The 17024-nt window shown below is 36.7% G+C and overlaps 1 protein-coding gene across 1 annotated transcript; it reads left to right on the forward strand.

Moving 5' to 3' along the window:
* Nucleotides 1-1028: 1028 nt before the first annotated feature.
* Nucleotides 1029-15033, forward strand: rnd1b (Rho family GTPase 1b). The gene is made up of 5 exons (XM_084098558.1): nt 1029-1272; nt 1601-1688; nt 10829-10938; nt 11299-11433; nt 12455-15033. Exons 1-5 carry the CDS (start codon nt 1153-1155, stop codon nt 12698-12700), a joined length of 699 nt encoding a protein of 232 aa, XP_083954684.1. The 5' UTR covers nt 1029-1152; the 3' UTR covers nt 12701-15033.
* The last annotated feature ends 1991 nt before the right edge of the window (nt 15034-17024 follow it).

The following is a 17024-nucleotide window of genomic DNA, read 5'->3' on the forward strand; positions in this document are numbered from 1 at the left end:
GTCTATTCTCCTCAGCCTGCTGTCTCTGAGGTGTTTAACATACAAATATAACCTTGAAAGTGTCAGAGCCTCTGTGCCTAGTGTCTATCAGAGCACTTTAGCCTTCTGAGACTCCCTGAGGGCTGACATTTTGAACATCCCCATAAGGCCAATAAACTTTTAGCCTCACATTCGTCATTAATTAAACTACTGTGTCCAAACACAGACTGGGATCAAAAAGCAATTTCTCCAATAATCCAGTAGTAGGCTAATGTAAACAATGGTTTCATGTTTTTAGTCAAGGGGATTTTTAAGAGGAGTCATGCAAGTCTTTACTGTAAAATGACTAAACATGTCAAAACGGATACATTTGATAATGAAAACAACCACGTTTTCGGTATTATGGCAGGGGAAAAAACGAATAGTTTAAGAATTAGCTATTGAAATGTTTGGGGGCGTATCGTTTGGGAGACATTTGAGGTGGTTATTATGATTTTAAAAAGACCTCAGAAATGAGAGGAAAACGCTGAAAGAAAGTAGGCAATTCACAGATCATTAAAGTAGGCTAGGTGAAAGGAAAGTCGTATAGGGTGGAGGGACAAGAATGTGTGAACAAACCAATTGACTGGCTTTTGGTGCTGAGTTAAAACAATCTAATTAATTATAGCTACTCGGGAGATAATGAAGACGCCACAATATGCAGGAAAAGCTGTGAAGTGGCATCATTTAGTTTGTTTGTGATAGACATACATTGAAGCAAACTATAGGCTATGTGAGTGATTATAATATAAATCTATTTGTACAGCGTCTTTTGTAATCATATAACAACCCGAGTGTGGATATTTTGGATAACTCATGTATAATTAGCATTCTTGCGGATTTTTTCTTCGGATAGATTAGACAAAAGTTTCCCAAAAGGCTGAGTCGTCGGGGAAATACGTTTCCATCCAGACGGAGGAGGAAAGAATGTGACACGTCATCAGCATCGTGCAAGGTGATTGGCTGTCGTGCGGCACATATAAGCCCACAGTCCACACAGTTCAATCACTTCAGCTCAGTGTTGTGTATAATCACCACAGAAACCGTTGTGCATACTCACGCATCCTCGTGTCGATCTGTTTTAGGCGTTTTTGTTTTTGTTTATTTTATTCTGTTAAAAGACAGCGTGAAACCATGAAAGAGAGAAGAAACGCACAGCCACTAGTGGTCAGATGTAAACTGGTGCTGGTTGGGGATGTTCAATGCGGGAAAACTGCGATGTTACAGGTTTTGGCGAAGGATTGTTATCCGGAGGTCAGTACAGCATTTCTCAAAGAAGCTCATTCCTTAAAATAATTCTGTTATTATATTTTTAATGGTTTTTCCGAACGACATGTATGTCTAGGTTAACTGTTTCTCTCATGCATGTTAAGAGTAGTTTCATTATGACATGCTTTGGTTACCAAGTCCGTTAGGATTTTACTGGCATAACAAAATAATGCAAACATTAAATCGGTTTACGTAGAGGCAAGGAACAGTATGAAAAGATTTAAAGTGGTACCCTGATTTCTTTCTAAGCATCACATACATGCAGCATCACATGCATGTTCATCAGTTTTAATATGTTGCATCTCTTCCTCAGACGTATGTGCCCACAGTATTTGAGAACTACACAGCCTGTCTGGAGCTTGATGACCAACGTGTTGAATTGAGTTTATGGGACACGTCAGGTAAGATTAAACGGGTGACTCCGTGACTAAATATTAAAATGCATCGAAATAGAAAGTAACATTTTGTTTTGGGCATGTTATGTAACTTGAGCGACATCATAATGTAAATGAAACCGTATGAGTCTCGACATAATATGAAATGTCATGTGTAATGGAGGAAAAACAATATAAGGTCTGGTGATATATAACAACTTTAAATCAAAATACATTAGTGGGATTCTTGATTGGTATACTGTTATGAGCTAATGTGATGTCAAAATGGGCTAGGAATATATGGCAAGCCGTTTTGTCTTTTATTAATTCCCAGGACATGAATTTTGACTTTTACAATTACATTTTCACTAGTTAAAATGCCAATTCTTGATATCTGTAATTGTATTTTCACTAGTTAAATTTCACCATAGGCTGCCATTCAAATTTAATTGTTGATATCAGGAATTGATTTCTTACTAGTTGAAATTCCAATTTCACATATCAGAAATTCTTACTAGTAAAAATATACATTTTAACAACTCAGTTGTCAATAGTTGAAATGTTAATTCTTGATATCTGTCAATGTATTTCAACATGTAACATTTATTTTTTCTGATATCTGTCAATGTATTTCTGATATCAATAATTAGGAGAGTAATTTCAGATATCTAAAATGGATATCTATCAGATATCTATTTCTTACTAATAACAATCACAATCATGATATCAAAAATAAACATTGACTACATTTACATGTGCACCAATGCAATTATTTCTAATAAGCAGAGTCAACTTCCGAATAATGTCACAGAGTTCATTCATGAAGTTGTGTGAACAACACACGGCATCCGTGTACGTCTGCGCATGTGCACTTTGGTCAGAGCGGTAATAATGAGATTAAGGTGTTTATATGTCTGTTTATTGTGATTAAAATTGGCGTACGCCATAGTTTAATGCGAATATGTTTACTACGAATTAGAGCTTAACCGCAATAGTTTGATCAAAGTATTGCGTTTACATGAGGTAAAGTTTAATCGCAATATTGCCAAAATCCCATTATAATCGCATTATGAGGGTGCATATAAACGCACTGATTGTCACTAGTGACAATTTAATTATTGATATCAAAAATGAACTTTTTCACAATTCAATTGTTGATATCAAGAACAGACATTTACACTAGTAACCACGTAATTATTGATATCAAAAATGATGATTTTTACTAGTAAGAACTGTATTTCTGATATGTGAAATTGGAATTTCAACTAGTAAGAAGAAATCAATTCTTGATATCAACAATTGAATCTGAATGGCAGCCTATGAAATTTAACTAGTGAAAATACAATTACAGATATCAAGAATTAACATTTTTACTAGTAGAAATCTAATTCCTGATATCAAGAATTAGCATTTTAACTAGTAAAAATGGAATTGTTGATATCAAGAATTCATATCCTGCGAATGATTAAAAGTCAAAACGGCTTGCCATACTAGGAAGGGGGCATTTTGTCCACATCATATATTAAAATGACAAATAACTGAGACATGATTTTCATGACAGTATTATAATAATGTTGCATCTGTGTAGTTAATATCATCAGATATAGCATTTTTGCTTTAAGAGTGTATTCATAGTCTAATTGAAATTGTCTGGGGAAAACACTGGAAATTGGAAACCACAGAATTGTTTGATGTTAGAAAATGTACCAGTATCTTGATAGTCTGTAGTCACTGAATTGTAGTCACTACATTCCTTACAGTTGTTACGAATTGTAGCTGTTTTATATTCTGCTCAAGGAAACAGTCTGGCTTGTTTTGATCTGTGTTGGGCCAATCCAGTCATGCTGATTACTAAACTAAACCTGATTTGAATATTAAACATATTATTTATGCTAATTCTGAAGCAGTGTAGGAAAATGTAAATGTAGAATAATTGTAACAGATGCTCGGTTTGCAATAGAACACCTTATAACAACTATTTTATGTGCATTTGATTAAAAGAGTGTCCGGTGGACAAACCAATTGTTTTAACAGGGTGTGAAAAATGAGTACAGAACTTCTGTCTGTTCCAAAAGTAGTAATTACAGACTATTCTGCTTGTGGATATCTAGTTAACTTAAATAGCATTCAAAGATTTGATACTTGAATTTGAAAATCCAGTGATTATTTCATCCTCAAAAGTGCCATGTTAATGTGATTGTTTTCAAGATGACTGCTAATAAACCCTGTATGCCCTTAATCCCGGAAGTTGCGTGAAGTCAGCCAATCAGATCAGAGCTTGCCAAATCGTACTTTTTTGTCCAATATGCATCAGGCATGAGACTATAGACTATGTCTGTCTTTCTAACAACTGCCGAATATAATCAGTAGTCTAACGAGTACATGATCACTGAGGCAGTTCACATCTCCCCACGGCTTCCCATTGTAGCCTATTGACCTGATTACAATGTGCTGTGTATGTCTACTCCTCGCTGCTCATTTCTGAATTCCTAGTAAATGACAGACATGATAACCTCATTTCTCTTTGGATGTGTTGCCAATAGAAGCATCATTAGCACCCAGTAACGTCTGGCTGTCCGCTGACTGTGAAGTGTGGCTGAAAGGACTAGGTTTCTATAATGTGTTTGTCTGTTGTACGTGTGTGATAATGATTGCTAGCGAGGGAGAGAGAGAGCAAGGATTAAGATTTCATGTACAGATTGCTGAATGAAATATGTGCTGTTAATATGCCCTAGCCTTTTGCTCATGCTTTTTGATCTGATTTAGTCTGCTTGGAGACAAGCCAGCTGAGAGAGAGTACGGTTTAAGGGGATGAGTCGGGGCTTGAATGAGGATGAGAGGGCAAACCAGAGTTTTATCCAGTTTTTAGCTCTTAATCATGGCTGGTGTTGTAGAATTCAAACTGTATTTTCATCAAGTTAAATGGATATTTCAATTCAAACTACTCTCGGATATAAACGGAATTGGCTGCATCCATAAATTCAGGAAAAAAAGATAAATTGATCATTTGGCAAAAAACTAAAATGATACTTAAGTATTTCTCACAAAACTATATTCTCCCACTAAGAAGGCAAAATATACTGTAGCAACATCAGGTGAACACTATTAGTATCTTATGCTCAACAAAGCTGCATATATTTGTTTAAAAATACAGAAAAAACAGTAATATTACAAAATAAATGTTTCTACGTTAATGTATTTTAAAATGTAATTTATTCCTGTGATGGCAAAGTTGAATTTTCAGTGTTCACATGTTACTTCAGAAATCATTTTATATGCTGATTTAGTGCTCAAGAAACATTTCTGAGCATTATCAATGTTGTAAACATCGTGCTGCTTAATATTTTTGTAGATACTGTGAATCTTTTTTCAGGATTCTTTAAAATAGAAATCTTTTGTAGAATTATAAATATCTTTACTGTCCATTGATCAATTTATTGCATCTTTGCTGAAATACTAATACTTTCTTTCTGACCCCAAACATTTCAGTGGTAATGTATTCATACATATTCATAGTGCTAAATTATGTCCCATTACCTTCAGTGTGCATTTAAAAAAGGTGTAATTGCTGCTTTAGTTTTGTACGTAAAATCAAGCTGGTGCCACAGTCATAACCTACAGTAATTGGTTCATTGCACTTTTTCGATCACTTTGAATTTAATTACCGCTAAAGGAAATTTAGCTTGAACTCAAGTAGAAATGACAGAAATTGTGACGAGTGAGATGGATTAAAAAACAAAAATGTTATGACATAATAAGAACATTTTACAGTGTGGCAGATTTGATTTGGAGTGTTGTTTTCGGTTATATGCTGTGTGCTATTTATATCAGCTCAGTGATGCTGCTCAATGTGAACGCGGCTTCTTATTTGTCTTCTCCTCGTTGATTGCGCTGACCTCATCATTGGGTTTCCAACTGCTTTCTTTGAGGGCCAGGAAGGATTTACAGGTGAAAATCAATCCTCTCACTTAATCACGACAGCCAATTGGACCTTCTGCAGGCTCTTAGAAGATGGCGTCTGTATTTCTAATATGGAGGCTATATTTAATTTGCATTGGGGCATTAGCAATGGATTAGGTGGCATTTGCTGTTACGCTGATGGATGTACATTTTTGTGAATATAAATTCTGCTGCTTCAGTATGGGATGACTACACAAGATCGGATGTGTAAAAATAGTGCTCCATTAGCACATTAAAACAGCCAGTAGATTAATGTGCTCTCCAGTGGCCATTGGCAGCTGATGACAGGCACCAATGAGGAAACAACACCACAGCTCTGAAACGGTATTCCCTGAGGGGTCATGGCCAGCCCCTCGCAGTGAGAGAGAGGGGGATTCTTTGTTGAGCTCCCATCATGTTATGTGATGGAATCTCTGGGATCTTAAGGAAAAGGGGGGTTGGGGATATGGAGAATGCTCTAGGTTTTGTTCTCATCTCTAGTGGGAAGATGGACAGGGGCTTTCACTTGCTTCAAGCTCCTTTGTGAACGTTGACCTCTCTCAGCCCCCTGCTCGCATCTACATGAGTCTCAGAGTGCTGATTAATTCTCACATATTCTACTACATCGGAGTTTACTCTTATTCAGCTTATAAGTTCTGTTATAATATCTGTTGCAGATGCACATATTTAACTACAAGTCAGAAAATTTGGCCAATATATTAAAGTCAATAAATAATGGATTATTTCCTTCAGCTGAGACACTTCAGATGCGCACTGTTTGCCATGATGGTTTTGAATTGCTTGAAATATGATTGGAATCACTTCAAAAAAAGAGTACATTATAATTGTGTGCTTGGGACATGACTTTTAATGGTGAGACTTTAGTTTTTTTAAACTTTTGTTTTCGTACGACTGATCTTAATATTAAGGTCTGTTTCCCAAAAGCATCGTAACTTAAGTAGCACTTGAAAATCTTCGTAGATCTACGAGTGCTCTGGAGTAATCGTAAATCACCAAGTGCATCGTAAGAAGACAGATTTATGAGGTCACCTGCAGGACAACCGGCAGATTACACTTTTATCTAGATTTAACAATTACACTGCAAAGTTAGTACAAATATAAGATTTTGATTGTACTTTTTTATTGTACACTTTATTGTACTTGTTTTTTGTTTAAATGAATGTATAAATTAAATAATAAAAAAGGGAAGAAAAAATGCACATCTAAATTAAATGAATGAACAAAATAAAATCATAAAAGAACGAAGCAATGTGGGAAATATGCTTCAAAGACTGGGCAAAATATGGATGAATAAAAAAAAATCTGTCAATGACTTGCTGACGTGCACGAAAACCAGCCATGTATTGGGCATTTCTTGCAGACCACCTGCCCTGATCTTTGAACACCCCGGGTTGCAGTTAGTTTGCAATGTCCACCCAGATGTTTTGTTTTTCCTTATTTGTATGGTGTCCTTTAAATCTGTTAAAAATAACATCTTTGTTTCGTCTAAAATTAGGCCTACATTAATTTAATCTTTTTTGAAAGGTATCTTTTCTTGTTTGTTTGTTTTTTGTTCATACATTTTGTCAGTAGGCTATCTCCGCCTGAATGTAGACTTTAGACTTGTCTTGATTGCTAATCCACAGATGACGATTATTATGTTAAACCTAATAATTAAGACTAAACGTTCAGAATACGATTCCATATAAGGTTATATTTCAGCACTTCACGAATGGACAGCGACTCTTAAGTAGCACGTAGAGCGCGTTCTCGCGCGTTCATGTTAAGTGCATTTTTGGGAAACGCTCGTGGAATTGCTGCGAGCGTTCGTAACATTGCACGTAGAAAGCGCTCTTAAGAGCTAAGATACATCGTTATCGGGAAACCCGGCCCTGATTGATTCAGTTCATTAAGTGAATTATTCGTCCGACTGATGAGTCTTTTTAAACAGTTCATTAAAATAATGATGTTATATGTTCTTGAGTTAGTCATGGGTTGTTTTATTGAGCTAGTGACAACACTAAAATGACGTATTGTGTGGCATTATTTTTGCCGCCAGACTTTCTCATCTTTCAATACAGACAGCAAGCTCATTCACTTGGGTAAAAAGCTTTCTTCTTTTCATTATATGATACCATCTTCTTCACACTGGAGTGATATTTTCTTTCCCTAGTAATTGACATTAAGCAGTAATAATTGACAGGATCTGTTATCACGGTCTCATTCAGACTGTCAGAGAAGGCTTAGTCATGAGGGACGAGCATTGTGACATGACTCCTTTAATGAGTACTGAAGTGAATCATACCCAAGACCACCTTTTCAAGTGACGTTTTTACAATCCAAACTGTGACGTCAAGCACACTCAGGTGCGCACCAAAAATCTTTAGTTTGAATGTGATTTATTTTTTTCATTATGTTTCAGGACATGTCTGATGCAACTTGATAGTTACATTCATAGTTCAGAGTCAATGCTGAAACGCTGCTAAAATAGTTTTTCAAAGAGTGAAAGGGATCAGCAGATGGAATGCGGTGCGGCTCTGGTCTGTGCGGCACACAAAAGCAGCCCACTCCACCTCCATCTGTTCTCTTTACAAGACTCCCAAGGAAAAGGCCATCTCATATCAAACACATGCTCACGTTGGCCCACTTTTCAGTTAAGCTAGTTTGCTCCAGGCATGGCTTCACAACAAAAAGCATTTAGTGCAATTGTAGTGACTCTACTCTGCTCTTTTTTTTTTTTTTTGCACGCTTCACCAACCCTCCGTCTGGTAATACACAGGCAGCATAACATCCTCATCTTGTTTATCCGGGGAACATGTGGCCCAGGGTTGAGAGCGGAGAAGCGGTTTGTTCACTATTGAACATCCCTGCACACATAGTGCAGTTCTGTGATCCAAGACTGCAGGTGGTACATGATTCTGATGTTAGGAAGCGCTCCCTGCCAACAGCTTAAGTGTCACAGTGTCCTTTTCAGATTTCAAACAGTGGTTTGAGTGAGTTTTGGTAAGCTCACCATGTGGAGGTCTTTGTCTCTGACTGCTGGGATGTGCCATTTTGCCGAGATTAATTGAAATGGCTTCTTGTCCCTCTGTGTACATCTATATCGATCGCTGCATTAAGATCAACAGCAATTTAATGCAGCCTCACGCCCAGGTTTGTGTGTTCGTGATGTCCCGGTAATAGAGGAAAGAGGCGGTGATCTGTGCTTCAGAGTGAAGATATGTCTGCAGTGTGGCTCGCACTCACTTAAACCCATTCCTGCTTTAACCAGTGATCTCCATAATGAAATGAGGGAAATTGGCTTCATAATTTTAATTTCATGTTGAATTTTAGTTCATTAAAACTTAGTCAACATGACCCTTTTGAGCAATTCTTCAACTAAATGCTCAAAAAGATTCACAAAGTCATGAGTTATCAGTTTGAATCAGTCTGATAAATCCTTCACTGAATGTACTCCACTCAACATTAAAAATATTTGAGTATATTGAGTAAAGGATTCATCAGACTGATTCAAAACAACAGTTTAAGACCGAGTCTTTTTGAGTGATTCATGCTCATAAGAGTCATGTTGGATAAGTTTTAATCAACTTAAAATCAACATGACATAAAATTTTATATTTAACGTATTGTTTGGGGATTTTACTTGATGTTTACAGATTGGAATCATAAAGAACTATTATTTTAGTAGGCCTACTTGTGTGAAAGTAATGTTTGAAAAAACATGTAACAGTTCTTGCAAAAGTTTTTTAAATACGTTTTTCAGACTTTATACTATATTCTACATAAAGTAAGTTATAAACCGTGGGAGTTTGAGTCACTAAAAAAGAACCGAATCAACTATTTGGGAATCAGTTAGACCACGCTGTTCACACTGTATGTGATTTGATTAAATAATAAGAATCAAAGAATCAGTTATTTGGGAATCAACTGGTCGCACCGAAAAGTTTTGATTTTCTAAAAAGAAATAAGAACTGATTCAATTCATAAGTGTGACATGTTCTGATGCAGATTTTTTCCCCTTTGGATTTTTTAAAGTAAGCTCCCTTTTCAACAAAGTTCAATCAATATTGTTAACTATGAGGCTTCTAGACTGCAGTGCATGGCTAATAATTGTTTCACTGACTCTTGCAAAGACGTGAAGACTGTTACACATGAGGTTCAAAAGGAAAAAATCATGCAAAATCCATCCAGTAAAGGAGACTCTGCAATAGTGAGGTGTATATAAGGCTGTTTACGCCTCTCCAGCATCTTCTCAGTACCAAGTGGGTGGGCACTGCTTTGTATCAAATGATTGATGGGCAGTTAAGGGATGCCTTTAGGAAGACGGCGCTCTGCAGATGGTTGACTCCAAGGCTGTTGCTGTGGAAACAGAGGGACTGGAGGTATGGGGGGGGGGCTTTTGAAGTGCCAACCCCAGCCCCATCACTCCAGTTGCATAATCCACTGGAAAAAAAGAAATCGAGGGAGAGAGTGAGACACATAGATCAATGAGGATTTAGAGCTCAATTGTCAGTTTCTTCATCTTTAAAATGCCAATATGGCAAGCAGTGAGAGGAAGAGGGCTTTAACAGAATGTATGATGAGCAGGGGAGCTCTACCTCTGGCCTTTGTCTGCTTCTGTCTGCAGATATATACAGGACATTCACAGACAGTCAGCTATGTATGTACTGGTGTAAAATATTAAGAAGTTAATTTTGTTTTTTACTTATTTTATTTGTACTCCAGTCTATATATCACATATCATGTAGGCTATACACACACACACACACACACATACCTACGTACGTACATGCATACATGTGCATATACGGATTTACAGTTCTAAATAATAAAACTTCTAAATATTCTACAGCGTTTACAGTCACATAATAATGTTCTATTTTATTTATTCCATTTATTTACTCTATTTTGTGATTCAGGGTGCAGGGTCATGAAACATTATTTTTAAAATCATTTTAACTTAAGTCTTAAACTAAAAACTAAAATTTAATGTTTATTTTGTTAATGTTCCTGTTTTACTGTAGGATTTGATCAATACACCAAAATTGTCTATTTATTTTGTTAATGTTCCTGGTTTGTGGATTTAAAAAATGCTTGCTGTCATAATTTTGTATTGAAATGCAACATTTAAAAATATTCTCTACCTCTTAAATGACATTTTATTTTCTGCTGATTTCCTCTCTCATCATTGTAGTCATCTCTTCATTAGCATCTCTCTCTTGTTTCAGGATCTCCATACTATGATAATGTGAGACCCCTCTGCTACAGTGACTCCGATGCCGTGCTCCTATGTTTTGACATCAGTCGCCCAGATATCTTTGACAGTGGACTTAAGAAGGTAACTAGATATTCCTATTCATATTCAAACCCACCACTGACCTCAAGAAATCATTGCATTGGGCTTTCTTTACTGTAAAATGTTTTGTCAGGTAACCTAAAAATGTGCTTCGTGTGGGATTATGAAGTTTAATTTAGACTTCTTTATGAATGATTCATTTGTTTTTGCTTTTTTACTGTACTTCAGCATTTTTGGGCTGCAATATTTATCACACCATACTTGCCAGAAGTGCTTGGCACTTAAGAATCAAGATTATAATTGTCATTATGCAACCCTATTTATACAGAACAATGTGTTTGCTCTGTAAGATTAATCAGTTCTTGCAAAACAATTATTTAATATATTTCTGTCTCTTTGCAGTGGAGGACTGAGATCCTCGACTTCTGCCCCAGTACTCGTATTCTCCTCGTTGGTTGCAAGACAGACCTTCGGACGGATGTCTGCACGCTGATGGAACTGTCCAATCAGAAACAAACACCCATCACTCATGAGCAGGTACAGCCACACGTTGTTTCTTTCCACTGTTGCATTGATCTTGCTTACTCAGGCTGTAAGGCAATTTTCTCTGTAAAACTGCTTTTTGAACTACACTACCACATTTAAAAGTTTGGGGTCAGTAAGATTTTTTTTTTTCTTCTTTTTTTTTCAGCAAGGATGCATTCAATTATTCAAAAGTGACAGTAAAGACATTTATAATGTTACAAAATATTTCTGTGTCAAATAAATGCTGTTGTTTTGGGCTTTCTATTCATCAAAGAATCCTGAATACATTGTATCACAGTTTCCACAAAAATATGAAGCAGCACAACTGTTTTCAACATTTATAATAAATATTTCTTGAGCAGCAAATCAGCATATTAGAATGATTTATGAAGGATCATGTGACACTGAAGACTGGAGTAATGATGCTGAAAATTCAGCTTTACATCAAGGGAATAAATTACATTTTAAAATATATTAAAAATAGAAAATTATTTCAATTAGTAAAAATATTTCACAATATTACAGTTTTTCTGTATTTTTGAGCAAAAAATTGCATCCTTTCAAAAACTTTTTAAAAAGATCTTACCGACTCCAAACTTTTGAACAGTAGTGTGTATGTATATATTGTGAAAAGAAGTATTATTATTATTTTTAAAAAGATACACCATCAGCTAGGTACATATTTTCTAGGTGATATTTAAAGAATTGCTTTGGAGTTAGTGGAAATAACATGTTCACTTTATAAAATCATACTTAATAGTTATGTATAATAATGCAATGTATGTTTATCTGGTTAATGGGTACATGAAAACATAGCTGTCCTGTATAATTTAGGAAGGGGGTTGTCATAAACCACTGTTTTAAATCTTTAAATCAGACACTTTTCTTTACTTCGGACGCTGTCTTAAAAGGCAACTGCCTATATAGACAACTCACAACATGAACAAAGCTTTTGAATCTATGACCTGTATCTTTGGCTTCTATTAAGAACCTACAGCGAACTGAGTTTTTTGTGCATCTCCTCCCATCACAGGGCTCTGCCATGGCCAAACAGTTGGGTGCCGAGGCTTATCTGGAGTGTTCAGCCTTCACCTCCGAGAAGAGCATCCACAGCGTGTTCCGCACAGCTGCGCTGGCTTGCATTAACAAGCTGCAGCCACTTGCCAAGCCGAGCCCGACCCGCCGGCTGTCCAAACGCCTGCTGCACCTCCCCAGCAAATCTGAGCTCCTATCCTCCACCTTCAAGAAGGAGAAGGCCAAGAGTTGCTCAGTAATGTGAGTGGAGAACTTCACCCCCCATAACAAAAGCTACACCATTCCCTGCGCTTTGGTCTGGGGAAGGGGGTGGGTTCCGATTGCCACATCATTGACGTGTGGAATCCTTCCTCACCCCCCAAAGAAACACCTTTCAGAGCAAGTGGACACCTCGCTGTCCTCCTTGTCCTGAGCTCTTCAACAGTGCATATGTATTTTCAGTACTGTATCTTGCTTTTTCAAAACGAGATTCAATCATCAGCCGTCATCTATTCACTCCTTGTTTTTGAGAGATTTGCTGTCGTTGTGCCAGTTGAAGCTCGGAATGATTCAACTTAGGAAACAGATGTTTTAAAAGAGGTTCCAATGTTCAATGTAAGCTATTCAATGTATAAATACCAGCTCTCTAGTGTAAGATTCAAAATACATGCCTACAGTATGCACTAATGACTAAATCTGAGGGAACCGATCCAAGGGAATTGTGAAGCCGGGACCGTTGGGGAGCTGTGCGTGAGGCCTGGGTCATGTAGAGGAGAACGAGGCCCATTTGGCATTATCACGCTGGTCGAATTGGCTGCAGTGCAGGAAGCGAAATGTGATTTTTAAATGGGAGCCATTCATATCTGAACACTAAGATGGAGGAATAGAGGGAAACAAGGGCCAAAAATATGTGTAAAAAAAGACCATTTATGATGCTACCAAAGTCAATTTTCCCTTATTTCCTCTATTAGAACACTGTCTGATATATACATGCTTCTATTTTTAGAGGCAATAGCTATCTGAGAGATAGGATGGGTGTCACTGGGGAATATATTACAGTGATTATCTGTATCTTAACATCTCCTGCTGCTCTGTAGTGTAGACAACCATGAATTTGTGAAGCGATCCCTGTGCTAGTTCGGATCGAATTTGGCACGATGAATCTTCTTTCCTTTTTGAAATGACCTCGAGAGATGTCGTAGCACTATGTTTTCAGAAACGAACAGATTTAAAATAAGAAGGTTGTACATCGCCTGGTTTGAGACAATTAAGATCAGACCAGCTTGGGTTTAGTTTTTCATGCATCTTATGTAGCAATCTCCCATTTCATTGCCTCCATGCTCATTTGCAGCACTAGCAGCAAAAATATTTGTGGATGATATCGTCCAATGTGCTTCTAAACTTGATTCTCAATGGGAAAAATAAAAATGTGTTTTCTTGTGCAAAGTGCTACGTCTGCTTTCCACCACAAAGCAATAATTATGGTTCAAGTGCTTATAATTCAAAGTGTGTACAGTGGCAATAATTAAAACAAAAAAGGCTACCGGTATTATAAATTCATGCTAATGCTTTGTGGACATGCGTATATTTATGTGGATATACATCAGTGCTGCTGTACAAACAAGCCAATATATTGTGACTCTGTTGAGCCTTTGTTAAAGTAATTAGATGAAAATATGACCATTGGAGTGCAACGTTTTTTTTCCCTCATTTTCAACCAAATAGGAATATTAGTGTTCTGTTCATGAGCATACGAGCGGTTAATGCATGAGGAGGAGATGGACTGGAAGGAGATTCAGACTGGACATTTTAATATATGGATCAGCTGACCTGATAAGGGCTTTGATGTTTGTGAATCTTCAAGGCCAAACTGGAAATGGAAACAGACTTTTGGAATAAAACCGAACAGGCTGGTCCTGTTTAATGAAAGATATTTTTCCATTTTTTAACTATTGTTCAAATAGTTGTTTTTGCTTTATTTCTGTACACTTGAAATCAATATTTTGTTCAGTGGCGGAAGATGAGACGCAGGCAGCCACTGTGGCTGTTTACAAGCTCCGCCACTGTGATCACACACCAAATTCCTTTTTGCATTGTCTAGTGACTTTGTAAATAAAATGAAAATGAATTTTGGGTGCTAGGGAGTATGAACAGCGTGTAAACACGTCACATGGCTGGTCATACATTGTAGCTGCCGATTTATGTTTGTGAAGTTCTGGATCATGTGAGCGTCCCAGATGAAGAAGGACATTCAGTCATTATGCTGCCATTGCACACTGTTTGGTACAAAATACAAATATACTTCAAGCATGTCCTCTAGTTCTTCAGTTGTACATATCCTGTTTTGTAATCTTTGTAAGACATCTAAAAGAATGTCACAAGATTAAATATTTGTTCATGTTGTGGATTGACAAAGATGTGCTTAATGTAAAACTGCTTAGTCCTATTTATTTGGATTCATCATTTGAGGCAGGCAACTATTTTCTGTTTCGTGTTTTACACTGTTTTATTTCAGAATGTTATTTTTTTTAAATTATGACTTCTCCTTTTGTCTTTCCAGTAATAAAGCTTGCCTATGTGTGGCATACACAACCTTGAGTATTGAGTATTTGAGTTTGTTTTGGACTCTACTGTGAACTAAGGCAATTTGTAAAAATGCCTATTTGCATTGTGTGTGTGTGTGTGTGTATGTGTATGTGTGTGTGTGTGTATATATATATATATATATATAATTTCTCTTTAAATGTACCTCAAATATCAGCCAAGGAAAACTGAAAAATGTTGCCCAATAATTGTTTCTTTGACTAAGAAAGACTTTAATTGTTAAATTGCTTAAATTGTCTTTGTTGTACATTTATATAGATAAATAATTCCATATCATACTTAAACTTATAGTTGCCTATGTTAAAATAAAGCAGCTTAATTTCTGTAATATTCAAATTCAAAAAGTATCACATGATCCTTCAGAAATCATTCGAATATGATGATTTGGTAAATGGTAGTGCTGCTTAATATTTTGTGAAAACCATTTTTCAGGATTTGATGAAAGTTCAAAATGAGTTAAAAAGAACAGCATTTATTAGAAATGAAACATTATAAATGGCTTTAGTGTCACTTTTGATCAATTTAATGCATACTTGCTGAATCATTTCTTTTAAAAAATCTTATTTTCCTCTTTCTTACTGTAAATCTATCAAAGAAATGACTTCTTAGTTCACATTTAGCAAATATTGTGTCATTTCTATAGTAGTCTACATAATTCCATTAATAAAATGCTAGCTCTCCTTCTGTTAGCGTCTGTTTGGATGCCAGGTGGGCTGTTGCGTTGGCATGTTCCTTCCTTTCATCAGCAAGGCCGCATTAATGCACGGGCTTACCTGGGCTGAAGCCCAGGGGCCTCCCAAGTTCAGGGGCCTCCCATGTTCAGGTTCATGATGAGCTGAAAAGGTCATATTGTTTTAACTTGTCAGATTTTGTCGCTAGTCGCTTGTGGGCGTTGGTAGTGCTGTCGCTCTAATGTTATTGTTATGGTGCGTTCACACCAAACGCGAATAGAGCGTCTGGCGCGAGTGATTTCAATGTTAAATCAATGCAAAGACGCGTTTATGCGCGTCTAGAGGTCCCGCGGCGCGAATGAGGCGTTTAGATTGCTCGTCTGGCCACATTTATACAAAACACCATTACAAGTGATATTATACAACTATATCATTTTAATTTGACTAGGAATTAGGCTCAAAAGAAACAGTATGCTGTTGGGAGTGTTTTTATATTACCACACAGCAGTGTTCAGTGGATTAAATAATTTACTAGATTAACGATCGATCAATCTACAAATTAAACTCACTCATACTGTCATAAATTACTAAAACGTCATCCGAATTTGACAAATAATCAATTTTCTTGTCCCTAATAGTCAACATAATGCAGGGGAAACTGTAAAATGAACTGCAGCAGTGCTAAACTTGCATCATAAAACTACAACACTCGAACTATAAATGTATGAATTAAACTCACTGAGACTGTCGAAAGTTTCTTTTCCATGCATCATTTTATTATATCCATGTTTGTGGTTAGTTACAGTCAAATCATATAAAACAGTGAAATCGCCCTTGAACTCTTCTGTCTTGCCTGCACTGAACTCGAGACGGTGACGGGAGCTGAGCTCCATTGAAAGGCTTCTTTCCTATTGGTTGTCGCTCGCGAAAATCGCTTCTCATTTGCATAAAGTTGAAATTTAGTTGCAGTGTGTGGCTGTTAAATAAAGTTTCTTGTGTTTATGTGCTCAGTGATATGTTAATAACAATATTAAAATTAAAAACAATATAAAAAACTCACTGTTGTAGGTCTCGAAAGAAACTAATGCATTTTGTGATGTAGATTACCTAGATAAGCTATTACACTTTTTTAAAATGAGACTCTATAAATCGAGGGGATGGGGGGCCTACAAAACCTCTCAGCCCCGGGGCCTAACATTAGGTTAAGGCGGCTCTGTTCATCAGCCAGTGTAAGACATCTCCCCTCTTAAGCACACATTACCTAGATTCCTTGGATACTGAGCTGGGTTGCACATCTGTCTCAAGACACAACAT

The sequence above is a fragment of the Abramis brama genome (genome assembly GCF_963993115.1).
Source record: "Abramis brama genome assembly, chromosome: 22".
Classification (NCBI taxonomy): domain Eukaryota; kingdom Metazoa; phylum Chordata; class Actinopteri; order Cypriniformes; family Leuciscidae; genus Abramis; species Abramis brama.

Excerpts from the sequence above, each read along its gene's own strand:
- rnd1b (XM_084098558.1), top strand. The coding sequence starts at position 1,153 with ATGAAAGAGAGAAGAAACGCACAGCCACTAGTGGTCAGATGTAAACTG. Across the intron at positions 1,689-10,828 it reads GAGTTTATGGGACACGTCAG|GATCTCCATACTATGATAAT; the intron begins GTAAGATTAAAC and ends CTCTTGTTTCAG. Across the intron at positions 10,939-11,298 it reads TTGACAGTGGACTTAAGAAG|TGGAGGACTGAGATCCTCGA; the intron begins GTAACTAGATAT and ends GTCTCTTTGCAG.